A 17,841-nucleotide genomic window follows, 5' to 3' on the forward strand; every position below is an offset into this window, starting at 1 on the left:
GTACCGTTAACTAAGTAAGGAAGCCACTTAATTTAAAATTATGTATGCAGAACATGCGAAGTTAAAAGATGTATAAAAGCTTAAGATGGGGAGAAAAACCTTTTTTCAGAGGATACTGTGTTACTGTTTTCTTGCTTTTCATTCATTCCAGAAATCATCTGTTCACATCCAAAGGCACAATTCATTTTGAGTTTCTTTCAAAACAAATCGTTTGTAGTTTTAGGACAGGCTGATGCACTTTGGGCTTGACTTCTGATTACCCTATTGTTAAATTAGTGACCCCTCTTAGTGTTTTCCTGTCCTTTATTTCGGAGGACGCACTTCGAAGATACCAGATTTTATGGGTCATCCTTGGATTTTGAAGCTTATAACTGTGACAAAAAATGTGGAGGGAAGAGATTTGAAACATGTGGAAGGAAAAGTGAGTGCAGACTATAAACTTCCAAAAAGACAAGCCCAAAATACACCTAAACGTTATGTCGGATTATTTTGTTAAAATCAGTTGTTAGTGAAGTCCGTACGTTAATAGAAAAAAGAATGCTTCAGTTTGGAGTGGTAGGTTTCTAGAGGGATTTATTGTGAAAGTATAAACTATTCAGGGCAATGGGACTGAGAGAACAGTGGGTAGAAAGGACCACTGAAGGAAAGGAAGAGAATTGGAAGGTAGATGAAAGAAGGAGCAAGGAACCTGGGGATGTTTTTTCCTTTTCACTTGTAATAGTAGTAACAGAAGCAATGGCAGACTGGCTTTTGTTTCTACTGTGTTAGAATGAATTGACAGGACAACTGGGCCTGTTATTGTACTGTGCCAGAATACTGTAAAACAAAACTAAACATACTAGCTGGTGGCTTGTAATTAATTACTTAAGTGGAGATTTTTTTTTTTTTTTTTTTTTTTTTGTTAGACAGAGTCTCACTTTGTCACCCAGGCTGGAGTGCAGTGGCGCGATCTCAGCTGACTGCAACCTCCTCCTCACAGGTTCAAGGGAGATTCTCCTGCCTCAGCCTCCCGAGTAGCTAGGACTATAGGCATGTGCCACCACACCTGGCTAATTTTGTATTTTTAGTAGAGATGGGATTTCTCCATGTTGGTCAGGCTGGTGTCAAAACTCCCGATCTCAGGTGAACCGCCTGCCTCAGCCTTCCAAAGTGCTGGGATTACAGGCGTGAGCCACCGCGCCCTGCAGTTTTTTGTATTTTTAATAGAGACAGGGTTTCACCATGTTAGCCAGGATGGTCTCGATTTCCTGACCTCAGGTGATCCGCCCGCCTTGGCCTCCCAAAGTGCTGGGATTACAAGCATGAGCCACCGCGCCCGGCTCAAGTGGAGATTTTTATATGGAGTCCTGTTATACTCTTTTTAATATGTAAGTTGAGATGACTAATACAACTTCAATACAGGGGCTCATGAGAAATGTCTATAATATTTAAGTAACTTATTGTCTTCTTTTTTTTTTAAGATGAAGTCTTACTCTTTTGCCCAGGCGGAAGTGCAGTGGCGTGATCTTGGCTCAGGGCAACCTCTGCCTCCTGGTTTCAAGCGATCTTCCTGCCTCAGCCTCCCAAGTAGCTGGGAGTACAGGCGTGCATGACCACACCCGGCTAATTTTTTTATTTTTAGTAGAGACGGGGTTTCGCCATGTTGGCCAGGCTGGTCTTGAACTCCTGACCTCAGGTGATCCGCCCACCTCAGCCTCCCCAAGTGTTGGGATTACAGGCGTGAGCCCCCGTGCCCAGCCTATTATCTTATTTCTGAATAAAGAACTGTCTGTGTGGGGAATAGATAACTCTTTCTCATGCAGCCCCTGCTAGAAAATTTATTTTCTCTAGCAGTTGGTCTGTGCTTGTAGGCTACTCTTTGAAAGCACAAAAAATTTATTGACTTCTTTTTTTGGGGGGTTTTTTTTTTTTTTGAGACAGAGTTTTGCCCTTGTTGCCCAGGTTGGAGTTCAATGGCGCGATCTCAGCTCACCGCAACCTCCGCCTCCTGGGTTCAAGTGATTCTCCTGCCTTAGCCTCCTGAGTAGCTGGGATTACAGGCATGCGTCACCATGCCTGGCTAATTTTGTATTTTTAGTACAAATGGGGTTTCTCCATGTTGGTCAGGCTGGTCTCAAACTCCTGACCTCAGGTGATCCACCCGCCTTGGCCTCCCAAAGTGCTGGGATTATGGGTGTGAGCCATTGCGCCTGGCCAGAAAATTTATTGACTTCCTAAAGATTTATTAACTTTCTGCATTACTTTTTTTCCCCCTCCATCGTAAATATAAAAGGGAATAGTAGAGAAAATCATTCAGAATTTTATTTTTTAGTGACATTATTTAGTGACATTTTATTAGAGTCACTTAGGAACCTGAGGCTGAATAAAGTTCAGGTAAAAGTAAAATTAGTTGAGAAGAGACATCTGCCAAAAGAAATCTATTTTTAACTTCACTTGCTGTCTTTCCTAGAGGAACAGAAATAGTGCTGAATGTCCTATTAGAAATGATGGTTGCTCTGCCCGTCTCTTCCCTCTCTCTCACACAATATGTAAACTCATACAGTGTATGAGCCTGTAAGACAAAGGAAAAACACGTTAATGAGGCACTATTGTTTGTATTTGGAGTTTGTTATCATTGCTTGGCTCATATTAAAATATGTACATTAGAGTAGTTGCAGACTGATAAATTATTTTCTGTTTGATTTGCCAGTTTAGATGCAAAATCCACAAGTATTCAAGTGATTGTTAAAGAGGGAGGCCTGAAGTTGATTCAGATCCAAGACAATGGCACCGGGATCAGGGTAAGTAAAACCTCAAAGTAGCAGGATGTTTGTGCGCTTCATGGAAGAGTCAGGACCTTTCTCTGTTCTGGAAACTAGGCTTTTGCAGATGGGATTTTTTCACTGAAAAATTCAACACCAACACTAAATATTTATTGAGTACCTATTATTTGCTGGGCACTGTTCAGGGGATGTGTCAGTGAATAAAATAGATTAAAATCTATTCTCTTCTGATGCTTACATTATAGTGGTGGGAGACAAAATGGGTATAATAAATATTATATTAGATAGCATTAAGTGCTGTGGAGAAAACTAAAGCAGGGAGGAAGATAGGAGTGTGCAAGCCAGAAAGGTTGCAATTAAATTGAGTAGTTCAGGAAGGCTTCAATGTGGATGTGATATTTGAGAGACCGGTGGAAGTCAAGGAGCAAGTTGTGAGGCTATTTAAAGGTATTCTTGGCATACAGAACAATATACGCAAAGACTATTAAATGGAAGCATACCTGACATGTTAAAGGACTATCAAGGAGGCCAGTTTGTCTAGAGGCTGAAAAGGAAAGAGTAATAGGAGATGAGGTCTGAGTGAAAACATGTAAATCCTTGTGGGCCAAGGTAAAATCTTTAGCTTTTTTTCTGAATATGGTGGGATACTGTTAGAGGGTTTTAAGCAGAGGTTACGTGGTGTGGTGAGTTGTTTTTTTTTTTAATCCTTTGTCTTTCTGTGTGGAAAATAGCAGGACAGGGCAGAAGCAGTCTGTCCTGCAGACTGCTTGGTCGCAGTAGAGATGTAAGAAGCAGTGAGATTCTGGGTTAATTATGGAGGCAAAGTTCTCAGAATTTGCTGATATAGGGTATGAGAGAAAGAGGAATCAGGAATGATTTCAAGGTTTTGGTCTGCTAAATGGAAGGAGTTGCCATTTACTAAGATGGGAAAGACTATGAAAGAAGCAGATTTTCAGAGAGATCAGAAGTTCATTTTGGGGCATGTTCAATTTAAGATGCCTGTTAGTTGGATGTTTATGTGAGTTTGGAGTGCAGGGTAGAGATTTAGGGATGAATATTTGGTAGTTGTCTGCATTTTAATGGTATTAAAAGCCACGAGAAGGATGGGCATGGTGGCTCACACCTGTAATCCCAGCACTTTGGGAGGCCAAGGCGGGCAGATCACCTGAGGTCGGGAGTTCGAGACCAGCCTGACCAACATGGAGAAACCCCATCTCTACTAAAAATATATAATTAGCCGGGCGTGGTGGCACATGCCTGTAATCCCAGCTACTCGGGAGGCTGAGGCAGGAGAATCGCTTGAACCTGGGAGGTGGAGGTTGCGATGAGCCGAGATCACACTGTTGCACTCCAGCTTGGGCAACAAGAGCGAAACTCCATCAAAAAAAAAAAAGCCTTGAGACTCACCTGAAAAGATGCTCAACATTCTTGGTCATTAGGAAAATGAATGAAAACCACAATGAGATACCACTTCACACCTATTAGGATGGCTGTTATCAAAAACAAAAACAAGTGTTTGCAAGGATGTAGAGATTGGAATTCTTGTGTATTGCTAGAGGGAATGTAAAATAGTGCAGGGTGCTGTGGAAAATGCTGTGGTGATTCCTCAAAAAATTAAACATAATTATATAATCCAGTAATTCCACTTCTGAGTTATTCCCCAAAGAAGGGATGCAAGCAGATATTTGTACACTCATATTCATGGCAGCATTATTTACAGTAGCCAAAAGGTGAAAGCAACCTAAGTGTCCATCAGTGGATGAATGGATAAACAAAATGGAATAATTTCAGCCTTAAATAGAAATAAAATGTTGACACATGTTGCAACATATACGAACCTTGAAGACATCATGTTAAGTTAAATAAGTTGGTCACTAAAGGACAAATATTGTATGATTCCTCTTATGAGGTTCCTAGAGTAGTCACATTCATAGAGACAGTAGAGTGGTGGTTGCCCAGGGCCGGGGGAGCGAGGAGAATGGAAATTATTGTTTATTGGGTACAGAGTTTCTGTTTGGGGAAGATGAAAAAATTCTGGAGATGGATCATGATGATAGTTAACACAGCAGTGTGAATATAGTTAATGGCGCAGAACTGTACATTTAAAAATGGTTAAGATGGAAAATTTTCTGTTACATATATTTTACTGCAATTTTTTAAAATTTTATTATTATACTTTAAGTTTTAGAGTACATGTGCACAACAGGCAGGTTTGTTACATATGTATACATGTGCCATGTTGGTGTGCTGCACCCATTAACTCGTCATTTAGCATTAGGTATCTCTCCTAATGCTATCCCTCCCCCCTCCCCCACCCCACAACAGTCCCCAGTGTGTGATGTTCCCCTTCCTGTGTCCATGTGTTCTTATTGTTCAATTCCCACCTATGAGTGAGCACATGCGGTGTTTGGTTTTTTGTCCTTGTGATAGTTTGCTGAGAATGATGGTTTCCAGCTTCATCCATGTCCCTGCAAAGGACATGAACTCATCATTTTTTGTGGCTGCATAGTATTCCATGGTGTATATGTGCCACATTTTCTTAATCCAGTCTATCATTGTTGGACATTTGGGTTGGTTCCAAGTCTTTGCTATTGCGAATAGTGCTGCAGTAAACATACGTGTGCATGTGTCTTTATAGCAGCATGATTTATAATCCTTTGGGTATATACCCAGTAATGGGATGGCTGGGTCAAATGGTATTTCTAGTTCTAGATCCCTGAGGAATTGCCACACTGACTTCCACAATGGTTGAACTAGTTTACAGTCCCACCAACAGTGTAAAAGTGTTCCTATTTCTCCACATCCTCTCCAGCAGCTGTTGTTTCCTGACTTTTTAATGATCGCCATTCTAACTCGTGTGAGATGGTATCTCATTGTGGTTTTGATTTGCATTTCTCTGATGGCCAGTGATGATGAGCATTTTTTCATGTGTTTTTTGGCTGCATAAATGTCTTCTTTTGAGAAGTGTCTGTTCATATCCTTCACTCACTTTTTGATGGGGTTGTTTGTTTTTTTCTTGTAAATTTGAGTTCATTGAAAAATTAGAATTTTTTTTTCCCCTTTTTTAGAGGCAAGGTCTCACTCTGTCGCCCACACTGGAGTGCAGTAGTGTAAGCATAGCTCACTGTAACCTTGAACTCCTGGGCTCAAGCAGTTCTGTCATCTCAGCCAGCTGAAGTAGTAACTGTAGGTTCACACCACCATGCCTATTTTTGTTTTTGTAGAAATAGGGCCTTGCTTTGTTGCCAAGGCTGGTCTTGAACTCCTGACCTCAAGCAGTCCTCCTGTCTCAGCCTCCCAAAGTGCTGGGATTATAGGTGTGAGCCACTGCACCCAGCCTTGGAGATTTTTAATAAAGAAGCTTGTCAATTAAACAAACAACAAAAAGCCCTGAGACTGAATGAGATAATCAAGAGAGTATGTGTAGATAGAGAAGAGGTCCAAGGAAGGAGTCTTGGGTGACTCTGATGTCAAGTGAGGACATGAGGCAGAAACAGCAGTGACTGAGAAGGAGCCACCTAGTAAGAAAGGAGGAACACCAGGACAGTGTGGTATTCTGGATTCCAAACAAGGAAGTTACTGCTAATTTTAAAGCTCTTCTCAGGCTGGGCATGGTGGCTCACACCTGTAGTCCCAGCACTTCGGGAGGCTGAGGTGGGTAAATCACTTGAGCTCATGTGTTTGAGACCAGCTTGGGCAACATGGTGAAACCTCATCTCTACTAAAAATATAAGAAATTAAGGCCAGGTGTGGTAGTTCATGCCTGTAATCCCAGTGCTTTGGGAGGTCAAGGCAGCCAGATCATTTGAGATCAGGAGTTCGAGACCAGCATGGCCAGCATGGTGAAGCCCCATCTCTACTAAAAATACAAGAAAAAATTAACCGAGCATGGTGGCGCATACCTGTAATCCCAGCCACTCTGGGGGCTGAGACATGAGAATTGCTTGAACCCGGGAGGCGGAGGTTGCAGTGAGCTGAGATCTCGCCACTGCACTTCAGCCTGGGTGACAGAGCAAGACTCTGTCTCAAAAAAAAAAAAACAAAAACAAACAAAAAAAAAAACAAGAAAAGAAAAAAAAACTCTTCTAAGAGGATTTTTTTTCCTGGATTAAATCAAGAAAATGGGAATTCAAAGAGATTTGGAAAAATGAGTAACATGATTATTTACTCATCTTTTTGGTATCTAACAGAAAGAAGATCTGGATATTGTATGTGAAAGGTTCACTACTAGTAAACTGCAGTCCTTTGAGGATTTAGCCAGTATTTCTACCTATGGCTTTCGAGGTGAGGTAAGCTAAAGATTCAAGAAATGTGTAAAATATCCTCCTGTGATGACATTGTCTGTCATTTGTTAGTATGTATTTCTCAACATAGATAAATAAGGTTTGGTACCTTTTACTTGTTAAATGTATGCAAATCTGAACAAACTTAATGAACTTTAACTTTCTAAGACTGAGAATTGTTCATAAATAAACTATTTTACCTGCAGAGACCTCTGATATATGTTTCTTGATGGAAGTACCCAGTACCACCTATGAAGTTTTCTTGTCAAAAAATCAAATGTGAATCTGATCATTACTTAGATCTAAGTACCAATATATGAAAAATATAGGAGACAAGGAAGCATGGTAAATGATACTGAGATTGGGAGACTACATGGAAAAAGACTTGTTCCCTTCAACAGATAGACAGCAGGGAAAAAAGAATAGAGAAAGGAGTAAAGAACCTGTAGATTAAAAGACATTTAAGGGACATATGAACCAGGTCCAATGTATAGATCTTACCTAAATCCTGATGGAGCAAACTATAAAAAAATTTTTTTGAGACAAATGTTTGAATACAGGTTGACTATTTGATGGCATTAAGGAGAAATTATGAATTATCTTGGTATAAGAATATTGTCATGGGTTTTTTTTTTTTTTTTGAGTCCTTACCTGTTAAGATACATACTAAAATATTTGTGGGTAAAATTATATGACATATAGGAGTATATGATTTAGAAAACAGATTAAAATATAAAAGGATAAAATAGGATCTTATATTTTGTGACTCACTTCCTGATGGATATCTTTCTACCCAGTAAATATAGTCCTATCTAGGTTTTAATGGCTACATGTATGTACTGTAGTTTGTTTAAATGGTTTCCTATTGAACATTTATACTCTTTGCCATTTTTTCCTGTTTAACGTTCTGTTTTTTTTTTTTTTTTTTTTTTTGAGACAGTCTTGCTCTGTTATCCAGACTGGAGTGCAGTGACATGATCTCAGCTCACTGCAACCTCTGCCTTCTGGGTTCAAGCTATTCTCCTGCCTCAGCCTCCTGAATAGCTGTGATTACAGGCGTGCACCACTATGCCCGGCTAATTTTTGTATTTTGGGTAGAGACAGGGTTTGGCCATGTTGGCCAGGCTGGTCTTGAACTCCTGACCTTGAATGATCTGCCCGCCATGGCCTTGCAAAGTGCTGGGGTTACAGGCATGAGCCACCACGTCTGGCCTTGTTTAAGGTCCTGATGAGTATTCTTATAGGTACACTGTGTTTCGTTTAATTATTTCCTTAGGATAAATTTATAGAAATAACATTCCTTGGTAAAAGAATACATATTTTAAAAACTATTAGTTTCCTGTTGCTGTCAAAAAATTTCCAGAAACTTAGTGGCATTAAACAATACAAATTAATTATTCTACAGTTCTCGAGATCAGAAGATACGGGTCTTACTAGGCCTCACTAGGCTAAAATCAAGGTTTTGGCAGGGCTGTGTTCCTCTATGGAGGTTCCAGGGGACCAGAGAAACTACTTTACAGTAGTTATTTTAAGGGAATGAAAGTGAAGATGGGGTTGGGCAGTCAAAGAGGCTGTTACTTTTCATTTTTGGCCTTTCAGTAGTTTGAATTTTTTTATCATATACATGTATTACTTTAATTTTTAAAAAGTAAAAAGCAGCTGTGATTCAGTCTCTGTAATTTAGATCAATTTACATCAAACTAGGGTGGTCTCATGTATTGTCTTGCTCACAGTGACCACTAGATTATTCCAAGAAGGGACAATTTCCAAGACTTGGTTTACACTGAGACGGCTCCTGATTTTAAGGATACCTTAGATCAAACTCTAGGAAGGCAGTTTCATTTTGGCCTTGCAGTTCCCTGGGTCATTTTCCAAGCCCATGGCCTCCTGGAGTCTTCGCCTAGCTGTAGGTTATCTTTGTGGCTATTATTTCACTGTAATTATACAGGAAGATTTATTGAGGGATTTCTGTGTACTAGCCGTGGTTCTCAGCACTTTGTATACTTTGTATTAACTCTGACTCCTGACAGTAACTCTACAGAGGTTCTGCTGTTACCCAGTTTTACATAGAAACATGGCCAGCGGACGCAGTTAGAAAATGGCAAAGTGGGGATTAGAAACTAGGCAGTTTGACTCCAGAGTCTGTGCCCCTGTCCACTTGGCTCCACTGCTGGGGAAGAGGCCTCTGAAGCAGCAGGACCATCTGCTGTGCCATGTGTAGTGGTACTCTATCTTCCTGGTGTGATGTTGTGTTCTACTTTGCATTTTCATGTCTTTCCTTATACAGGTCTCAAAATCATTTACTTTTTTTTTTTTTTTTTTTGAGACGGAGTCTCACTCTGTTGCCCAGGCTAGAGTGTAGTGGCATAGTCTCACTCACTGCAACCTCTGCCTCCGAGGTTCAAGTGATTCTCCTGCCTCAGCCTCCCAAGTAGCTCGGATTACAGGCACATGCCACCACAGCTAGCAAATTTTTGTATTTTTAGTAGAAATTGGTGTTTCACCATGTTGGCCAGGCTGTTCTTGAACTCCTGTGACCTCAGGTGATCCACCCACCTAGGCCTCCCAAAGTGCTGGGATTACAGGCGTGAGCCACCCCGCCCAGCCTTATATTTTTTAATGATGCACATTAGCTCAATTACATAAACCAGGGAAATCCAGCCAGGACCTGGTGATTTCTGAGCCTGACCCATGTGCCTTTCAATGAACTGAACTTGCCACAGCTGTATTTACTGTCTACTGAGATGCTGTCACACAGACCCCATCATAGCACAGTTCCTGAGTTACATCTTTACATACTGTAATATCCTTCTTGTGAAAAAAGATACAGATTCCAAAGGTCTGAGAAACCAATCTTGGTTATAAAGGGGAAAAATGGTCATGGGTTTTTAAAATTTGTTTTGTCTTAATTGCATTTCAAATTTACATTTCTAAATGAATAATTGCTTATATAAAGCAGTTTTGATTAACAATATAAAACACTATCTATTTGGAGTGATTCCTTTACCCATTTCTGAAAGCAAGTTTTAAAAATTACTAGGAGACACTTCATTGAGAATATTATTAAACATGCCTGTAGTTCTACCACCTCGACACAATTGCTTATTAACACATTAATGTTTTGGTGTGTTTTGGACTTTTTAATATGTATTTTTCACTTGTTCTAGTAATTATGCTACAGATTGATCATTTCTTTTTCAACATGTCATCAAAGCAAGTGAGCAAAGTGCTCATCGTTGCCACATATTAATACAAAATGGAAGCAGCAGTTCAGATAACCTTTCCCTTTGGTGAGATGACAGTGGGTGACCCAGCAGTGAGTTTTTCTTTCAGTCTATTTTCTTTTCTTCCTTAGGCTTTGGCCAGCATAAGCCATGTGGCTCATGTTACTATTACAACGAAAACAGCTGATGGAAAGTGTGCATACAGGTATAGTGCTGACTTCTTTTACTCATATATATTCATCCTGAAATGTATTTTTTGCCTAGGTCTCAGAGTAATCCTGTCTCAACACCAGTGTTACCTTTTTTGGCAGAGATCTTGAGTACGTTTTCTTTTCTCCTTATTGATAAATTGATAATCCTCAAGGATGATTATTAGGTGATACTCTTACTTCATGGATTCTTAAAAGATATGATTTAACATATTACAAGTGCCTAGCAAGGTGTCTGTTACACGTAGGTATTTTAAGTAAATGGTAGCTGCTGATGTAATTTCTGCCCCTTTGCCCTTCAGTTGGGGTATTGCTTTGGACCGATTAGAGGGCTGTGGCTGGGATGCTAAAGGTTCATGTTTCCTTAGCTGGCTCCTGAGCCACCAGCTCCCACCACCTGTGTATACCTGTGCTAGTTTGCCTTCCCACAAGTAGCTGCTGGCTATCTGTTATGCTGGCACAGTTTTCAGAAGCTGATGAATGGCCTTTGAACAGAACAAAAATGGGATTCAGAATAACAAAATTGCACCTTTGTTTTTATAAGCACTGGCCATTCACTAGTTGAAGACTGGTAGGAATACCTAATTCATGCCAAAAGAAAGATAATTTTTAAAAATCACACAGGTTGTTTGTAGATTAAAAGGGAAAATAGGCTAGGTATAGTGGCTTTGCCTGTGAGTTTGGGAGGCTGAAGTGGGAGGATTGCTTGAAGTCAGGAGTTTGAGACCAGCCTGGGAAACAGAGCAAGACCCCGTCTCTACAGAAAATTTTTAAAAAATTAGTTGGGTATGGTGATGCACATCTGTAGTCTTAGCTACTCCGGAGGCGGGAAGATTGCTTGAGCCCAGCAGTTTGAGGCTGCAGTGAGCTGTGATTACACCACTGTACTCCAACCTTAAAATAAATAGATAAATAAGGGAAAATATCTTCAACAAAGGATAGTTCTGTCTGTTTCTCAGTCTTCCTCAACAGATAAATGTGTGAAGTAATGGAAGGTGGAGATTTCAGATTACACAACATTAATGCTAAGGGCGTTTGACTCTGTGTGAATTCTAATTGCCCTAGATCTAGACGGGCTGATACTATTAGAATCCCCTGTCACTAACTGAAGACAGAGTTGTAAGTTAATGCCTTCCTAGATAGCCTAGATTGTGGTATGCCGCTGCATGCTAAAATGGCTCCCCTTCCATAGCAGGATGAAATAGAGTCATTATCTTGGCAACCAGCCCCTGCCAATGTGCTCTCAGTCTGCCTTTCCAGCCCCTTCTCTCTACCTATTCCCAGCTGCCGTGTATTTTAAAGCCTCTATGCTTTCATTTTTGTTTTTGCCTTCCTGGATGGTCTTTCCTGCTGTCTCCACCTGAAACTATTCCTCTCTAAAGAACAGATGAATTGCCATCTCTCTGGGATGCTTTTACCCACCCTCACTCCCACCTCAGGCTGAATGGACCCTTCTCTAGATCACTTGGCATATTGTTCTACAGTTAGGTAAAAAGTCTACCTATCACTAGATCAAGAGCTTTGTTTTTTTTATTAATTTAATTTTCTTTTTTTTTTTTTTTTTTTGAGACAGAGTCTCGCTCTGTCGCCCAGACTGGAGTGCAGTGCGCGATCTTGGCTCACTGCAAGCTCCGCCTCCCAGGTTCACACCATTCTCCTGCCTCAGCCTCCCGAGTAGCTGGGACTACAGGCGCCCGCCACCACGCCCAGCTAATTTTTTGTATTTTTAGTAGAGACGGGGTTTCACCATGTTAGTTAGCCAGGATGGTCTCGATCTCCTGACCTCGTGATCCACCCACCTCGGCCTCCCAAAGCGCTGGGATTACAGGCATGAGCCACCGCGCCCAGCCCCAAGACCTTTCTTTATTACCAGGGCTTCCACAGACCTGACACATGGTAGTTCCTCAATAAATAATTGCAGAATTACTGAAAAATTTTACTGTTAACTTAGGCAGTGGTAAAACCATTGTTTGGTAGCTCAGAACTCAGCAAGTAAATAGCAACATTTGCTGGAAGAACAGATAGTTTTTCAAATCCAATTCAAGGACTGGGTATGGTGGCTCATGCCTGTAATCCCAGCACTTTGGGAGGCCAAGGCAGGCGTATCCAGGAGTTGGAGACTAGCCTGACCAACATGGTGAAACTCCGTCTCTACTAAAAATACAAAATTAGCCAGGTGTGGTGGTGGGCACCTGTAATCTCAGCTACTTGGGAGGCTGAGGCAGGAGAATCGCTTGAACCTGGTAGGCGGAGGTTGTAGTGAGCTGAGATTGTGCCATTGCTCTCCAGCCTGGGAAACAAGAGCAAAACTCCGTCTCAAAAAAAAAAAAATCCAATTCAAATGATTATGGAAGTAGTGGAGAAATAAACAGGAAAATGATAAATAATTAAGATAATATATAATATGGCTATATTTTAATCTATTGTTGGTATGATTTTCTCTTTTCCCCTTGGGATTAGTATCTATCTCTCTACTGGATATTAATTTGTTATATTTTCTCATTAGAGCAAGTTACTCAGATGGAAAACTGAAAGCCCCTCCTAAACCATGTGCTGGCAATCAAGGGACCCAGATCACGGTAAGAATGGTACATGGGAGAGTAAATTGTTGAAGCTTTGTTTGTATAAATATTGGAATAAAAAATAAAATTGCTTCTGAATTTTCAGGGTAATAATAAAATGAATTTGCACTAGTTAATGGAGGTCCCAAGATATCCTCTAAGCAAGATAAATGACTATTGGCTTTTGTGGCATGGCAGCCTGCCACGTCCTTGTCTTTTTTAAGGGCTAGGAGATTCTTTATTGGGATGGCAAAAATCAGTGGCAGGGTAGTTGTCATTGAAAGAAGATTAAGCTTGACCCCAGAAGGCATGGGTTAGAGCCCAGCCTTGTCACTCAATGGTTGTATGTCCAGAGGCAAGTCACTTAACATCCCTTAACCCCAGTTTTCTCATCTGTCAAATGAAGCAAAGAATACTTGCCCTCTTGACTTAAAGGGTGTCTGATGAGACATATGACTGTATCATTAGCTGGGAGAAAGTCCATCATGCTGCCTATGTATAGTGCCTCAAGTTGGTCTCTTTCCCTTCTATGATTACACAAAGCACTCCGCTGTCATGTTATCCATCCCGCCCCTCCACTCCAAGTCCCATCTAGAGCACATCTTCTTGAAGTCCACTGTAACCTGCCTAATCCTGGATGTGACGAGCCAGGCAGGAGGCAGAAAAGAATGTGTGTTTTGCAATACATGTTAAGAGAGATCTTGGGCTGGGCACGGTAGCTCACACCTGTAATCTCAGCACTTTGGGAGGCCGAGGAGGGCGGATCATCTGAGGTTGGGAGTTCGAGACCAGCCTGACCAACATGGAGAAACCCCATCTCTACTAAAAATACAAAATTAGCCAGGCGTGATGGCGCATGCCTGTAATCCCAGCTACTCAGGAAGGCTGAGGCAGGAGAATTGCTTGAACCCGGGAGGCAGAGGTTGTGGTGAGTTGAGATCATGCCACTGCACTCCAGCCTGGGCAACAAGAGTGAAACAGGGTCTCAAAAACAAAAACAAACAAACAAAAAAAATCTTGTACCACGGTGACCACCGTGTGATTTCCAAGAACTTCAAATGATCTAAGAAATTTTGTGATTATTACTAGTTTGAAAAATACTTTTTTTTTTTTTTTTGAGACAAAGTCTCACTCTGTTGCCCAGGCTGAAGTGCAGTGGCGTGATCTCAGCTCACTGCAATCACTACCTCTTGAGTTCAAGCAGTTGTCCTGCCTCAGCCTCTTGAGTACCTGGGATTACAGGCATGCGTCACCATGCCCAGCTAATTTTTGTATTTTTAGTAGAGACAGGGTTTCACCATGTTGGCCAGGCTGGTCTCGAACTCCTGACCTCAGGTGACCCACCCACCTTGGCCTCCCAAAGTTCTGGGATTACAGACGTGAGCCACTGCACCCAGCCTGAAAAATATCTTTGAATGCCATGTGATACTATACTTGTCAGTTTACATGTGTGTCCCACTAAATCATGTACTCTCCTGAGCAGGATCATGCTTTGTCTTCATATTTTCTGTACAAAGCAAAGACTCTGACACAAAGCTAGCCCCCAGTGCATAGTTGAGAAATCAGTGAATGAATGTGGGAGGCAGGAAAAATGTCCTTTAATTCTTCTGTTAATGCTGTCTTATCCCTGGCCCCAGTCAGTGCTTAGAACTGTGCTGTTGGTAAATATAATTGGATTCACTATCTTAAGACCTAGCTTTTGCCAGGACATCTTGGGTTTTATTTTCAAGTACTTCTATGAATTTACAAGAAAAATCGATCTTCTGTTCAGGTGGAGGACCTTTTTTACAACATAGCCACGAGGAGAAAAGCTTTAAAAAATCCAAGTGAAGAATATGGGAAAATTTTGGAAGTTGTTGGCAGGTACAGTCCAAAATCTGGGAGTGGGTCTCTGAGATTTGTCATCAAAGTAATGTGTTCTAGTGCTCATACATTGAACAGTTGCTGAGCTAGATGGTGAAAAGTAAAACTAGCTTACAGATAGTTTCTGGTCAAGGTTTAGCCACCAATTTTGCAGTTTCTCTCATCTCCCCAGGAAAGAGCAGTTGGTCTTTAGATCAATGAGAGCTCTTTGATGGCAGACAAAACAAAATGACTCTAGCCAACTTGAGCTAAAAAGAAATTTAGTGGAAGACTAGGAGTTACCACATGAAGTGTGTGCAGCTGCCCCTTGGAGAGAGTAAGAACCAGGGGGCCTCTGGGACTTAACATCATTACTGTACTCCAGTTGTTTTCATTCTTTTCCTGACTTTGCTCTAGAGTCAGTTTCCTAACAGAGTACATTCGATGATCATGTGCCCATATCTGTGGGGAGAAGATTTCTTGATTGGCAGTCTTACTAAGGGTGCATATCAAGTAGAATGGAATAGAGGTAGTTTCCCAAAGGAAGATGAGAGGCTGTTACCAGGAGGAGGAGAAGGGATTCAGGACAGATGAAAACAACGTTATATCCATGATAGACTTACGCTGCTGGTACAGATGGTACAGATGGCTTCAGTATAGGCTCTCCGAACCCACATATCATTGATTATGATAGGGATATGTTAACTATTTTTTAATGTATATATGTATATGTGTGTGTGTATACATATGTATATGTATATATATTTTTATATATGTATATGTATATATTTATATATGTATATGTATATATTTTTATATGTATATGTGTATATATATATTTATATATGTGTATGTGTATATATATATATATTTTTTTTTTTGAAATGGCATTTCGCTCTTGTTGCCCAGGCTGGAGTGCAATGGTGCGATCTCAGCTCACTGCAACCTCTGCCTCCTGGGTTCAAGCGATTCTCCTGTCTCAGCCTCCCGAGTAGCTGGGATTACAGGCACTTGCCACCATGCCCGGCAATTTTTTTTTGTTTTTTTTTTTTTAGTAGAGAGGGGGGTTTAATCATTTTGGTCAGGCTGGTCTTGAACTCCTGACCTCAGGTGATCCGCCCGCCTCGGCCTCCTAAAGTGCTGGGATTACAGGCGTGAGCCACCATGCCTGGCCATTTTTCAGTATTTCTTTTTTTTTTTTTTTTTTTTTTTTGAGACAGAGTTTCACTCTTGTTGCCCAGGCTGGAGTACAATGGCGTGATCTCGGCTCACCGCAACCTCTACTTCCCAGGTTCAAGCAATTCGCCTGCCTCAGCCTTCTCAAGTAGCTGGGATTACAGGCATATGCCACCATGCCCGGCTAATTTTGTGTTTTTAGTAGAGATGGGGTTTCTCCATGTTGGTCAGGCTAGTCTCAAACTCCCGACCTCAGATGATCCTCCCGCCTTGGCCTCCCAAAGTGCTGGGATTACTGGCATGAGCCAGTGCTCCTGGCCCATTTTTCAGTATTTCTAAAAAAAATCTAAAGTGGGTCAAACATTTCACCTTAATAAAATGACAGGTTTGTACATCAAGTTTCTTTGCTTTTTCTTGGAATTTTATACTTTTTTTTTTTTTGGAGACAGAGTCTTGCTGTGTCACCCAGGCTGGAGTGCAGTGGTGCGATCTCAGCTCACCACAACCTCCATCTCCAGGTTGAAGCAATTCTCCTACCTCAGCCTCCTGAGTAGCTGGGATTACGGGCACATGCCACCATACCCGGCTAATTTTTTTTTTTTTTTTTTGTATTTTTAGTAGAGACAGGGTTTCACCATGTTGTCCACGCTGGTCTCGAACTCCTGACCTCAGGTGATCCGCCCATCTTGGCCCACCAAAGTGCTGGGATTACAGGCGTGAGCCACCGTGCCCAGCCTTTTTCTTGGAATTTTATCAATCAGTGTCAGAATATTCATTACCTCCTAAAAATAAAGGAGTTCTAGTTGGCTGTTTTGATTCTAGGTGTGGTAAAGTGAAATATTGTTACTTAATAAATGCATTTTGCTAGACACAATCCTTCGGTTCACGAGCTCTGTAGAGAAAAGAGAAATAACCGCCAACCAAGAAAAGATTGGGAGATACTAGAATAAGACCCAGGGGCAGGAAGAAGCCAGTGAGAAGGAGGGCATGTTGAGGGCTCTGAGAGAGAATAAAAGCAGGGGTTGTTGGAGCTAGCTTCTCAAGATGTCCTTGAGGCAAACCAGACCTTTGGGACACTCTGAAAATAAAACTGAAAGTGAAGAGATTATGGGCCGAATGTGGTGGCTCACGCCTGTAATCCCAGCACTTTGGGAGGTCGAGGCGGATGGATCACCTGAGATCAGGAGTTCGATACCAGCCTGGCCAACATGGCGAAACCCCATCTGTACTAAAAATACAAAAAAAATTAGCTGGGCCTGGTGGCAGGCGCCTATAATCCCAGCTACTCGGGAGGCTGAGGCAGGAGAATCACTTGAGTCCAGGAGGCGGAGGTTGCAGTGAGCTGAGATTGTGCCATTGCACTCCAGCCTGGGCAACAAGAGCAAAACTCTGTCTCAAAAATAAATAAAAATAAATAAAAAAGAGATAGTGGCGTGATATCCTTGATTCTATCAGCAACCTATAAAAGTAGAGAGGAGCCTGTGTTTTGATTCAGTCACCTTTAGCATTTTTATATCCATGAAGTTTCTGCTGGTTTATTTTTCTGTGGGTAAAATATTAATAGGCTGTATGGAGATATTTTTCTTTATATGTACCTTTGTTTAGATTACTCAACTCCACTAATTTATTTAACTAAAAGGGGGCTCTGACATCTAGTGTGTGTTTTTGGCAACTCTTTTCTTACTCTTGTTTTTCTTTTCCAGGTATTCAATACACAATGCAGGCATTAGTTTCTCAGTTAAAAAAGTAAGTTCTTGGTTTATGGGGGATGGTTTTGTTTTATG

The 17,841-nt window shown here is 41.2% G+C and overlaps 1 protein-coding gene across 19 annotated transcripts in view; it reads left to right on the plus strand.

Annotated features, from left to right (window-relative positions):
- Positions 1–17,841, plus strand: part of MLH1 (mutL homolog 1) — a 75,257-nt gene that overhangs the window by 1,072 nt on the left and 56,344 nt on the right. For 8 of the 19 annotated variants that reach the window (XM_001170433.5, XM_009445168.4, XM_063805544.1 and 5 more), the window contains exons 2-7: positions 2,690–2,780; positions 6,953–7,051; positions 10,401–10,474; positions 12,985–13,057; positions 14,811–14,902; positions 17,761–17,803. In XM_001170433.5, coding sequence (XP_001170433.1) covers positions 2,690–2,780; positions 6,953–7,051; positions 10,401–10,474; positions 12,985–13,057; positions 14,811–14,902; positions 17,761–17,803 — 472 coding nt within the window. The remainder of the gene's footprint in view (positions 1–2,689; positions 2,781–6,952; positions 7,052–10,400; positions 10,475–12,984; positions 13,058–14,810; positions 14,903–17,760; positions 17,804–17,841) is intronic. The other 11 variants (XM_063805541.1, XM_063805549.1, XM_063805555.1 and 8 more) reach the window with 3 other exon arrangements.

Source organism: Pan troglodytes, chromosome 2 (genome assembly GCF_028858775.2).
Source record: "Pan troglodytes isolate AG18354 chromosome 2, NHGRI_mPanTro3-v2.0_pri, whole genome shotgun sequence".
NCBI classification, from domain to species: domain Eukaryota; kingdom Metazoa; phylum Chordata; class Mammalia; order Primates; family Hominidae; genus Pan; species Pan troglodytes.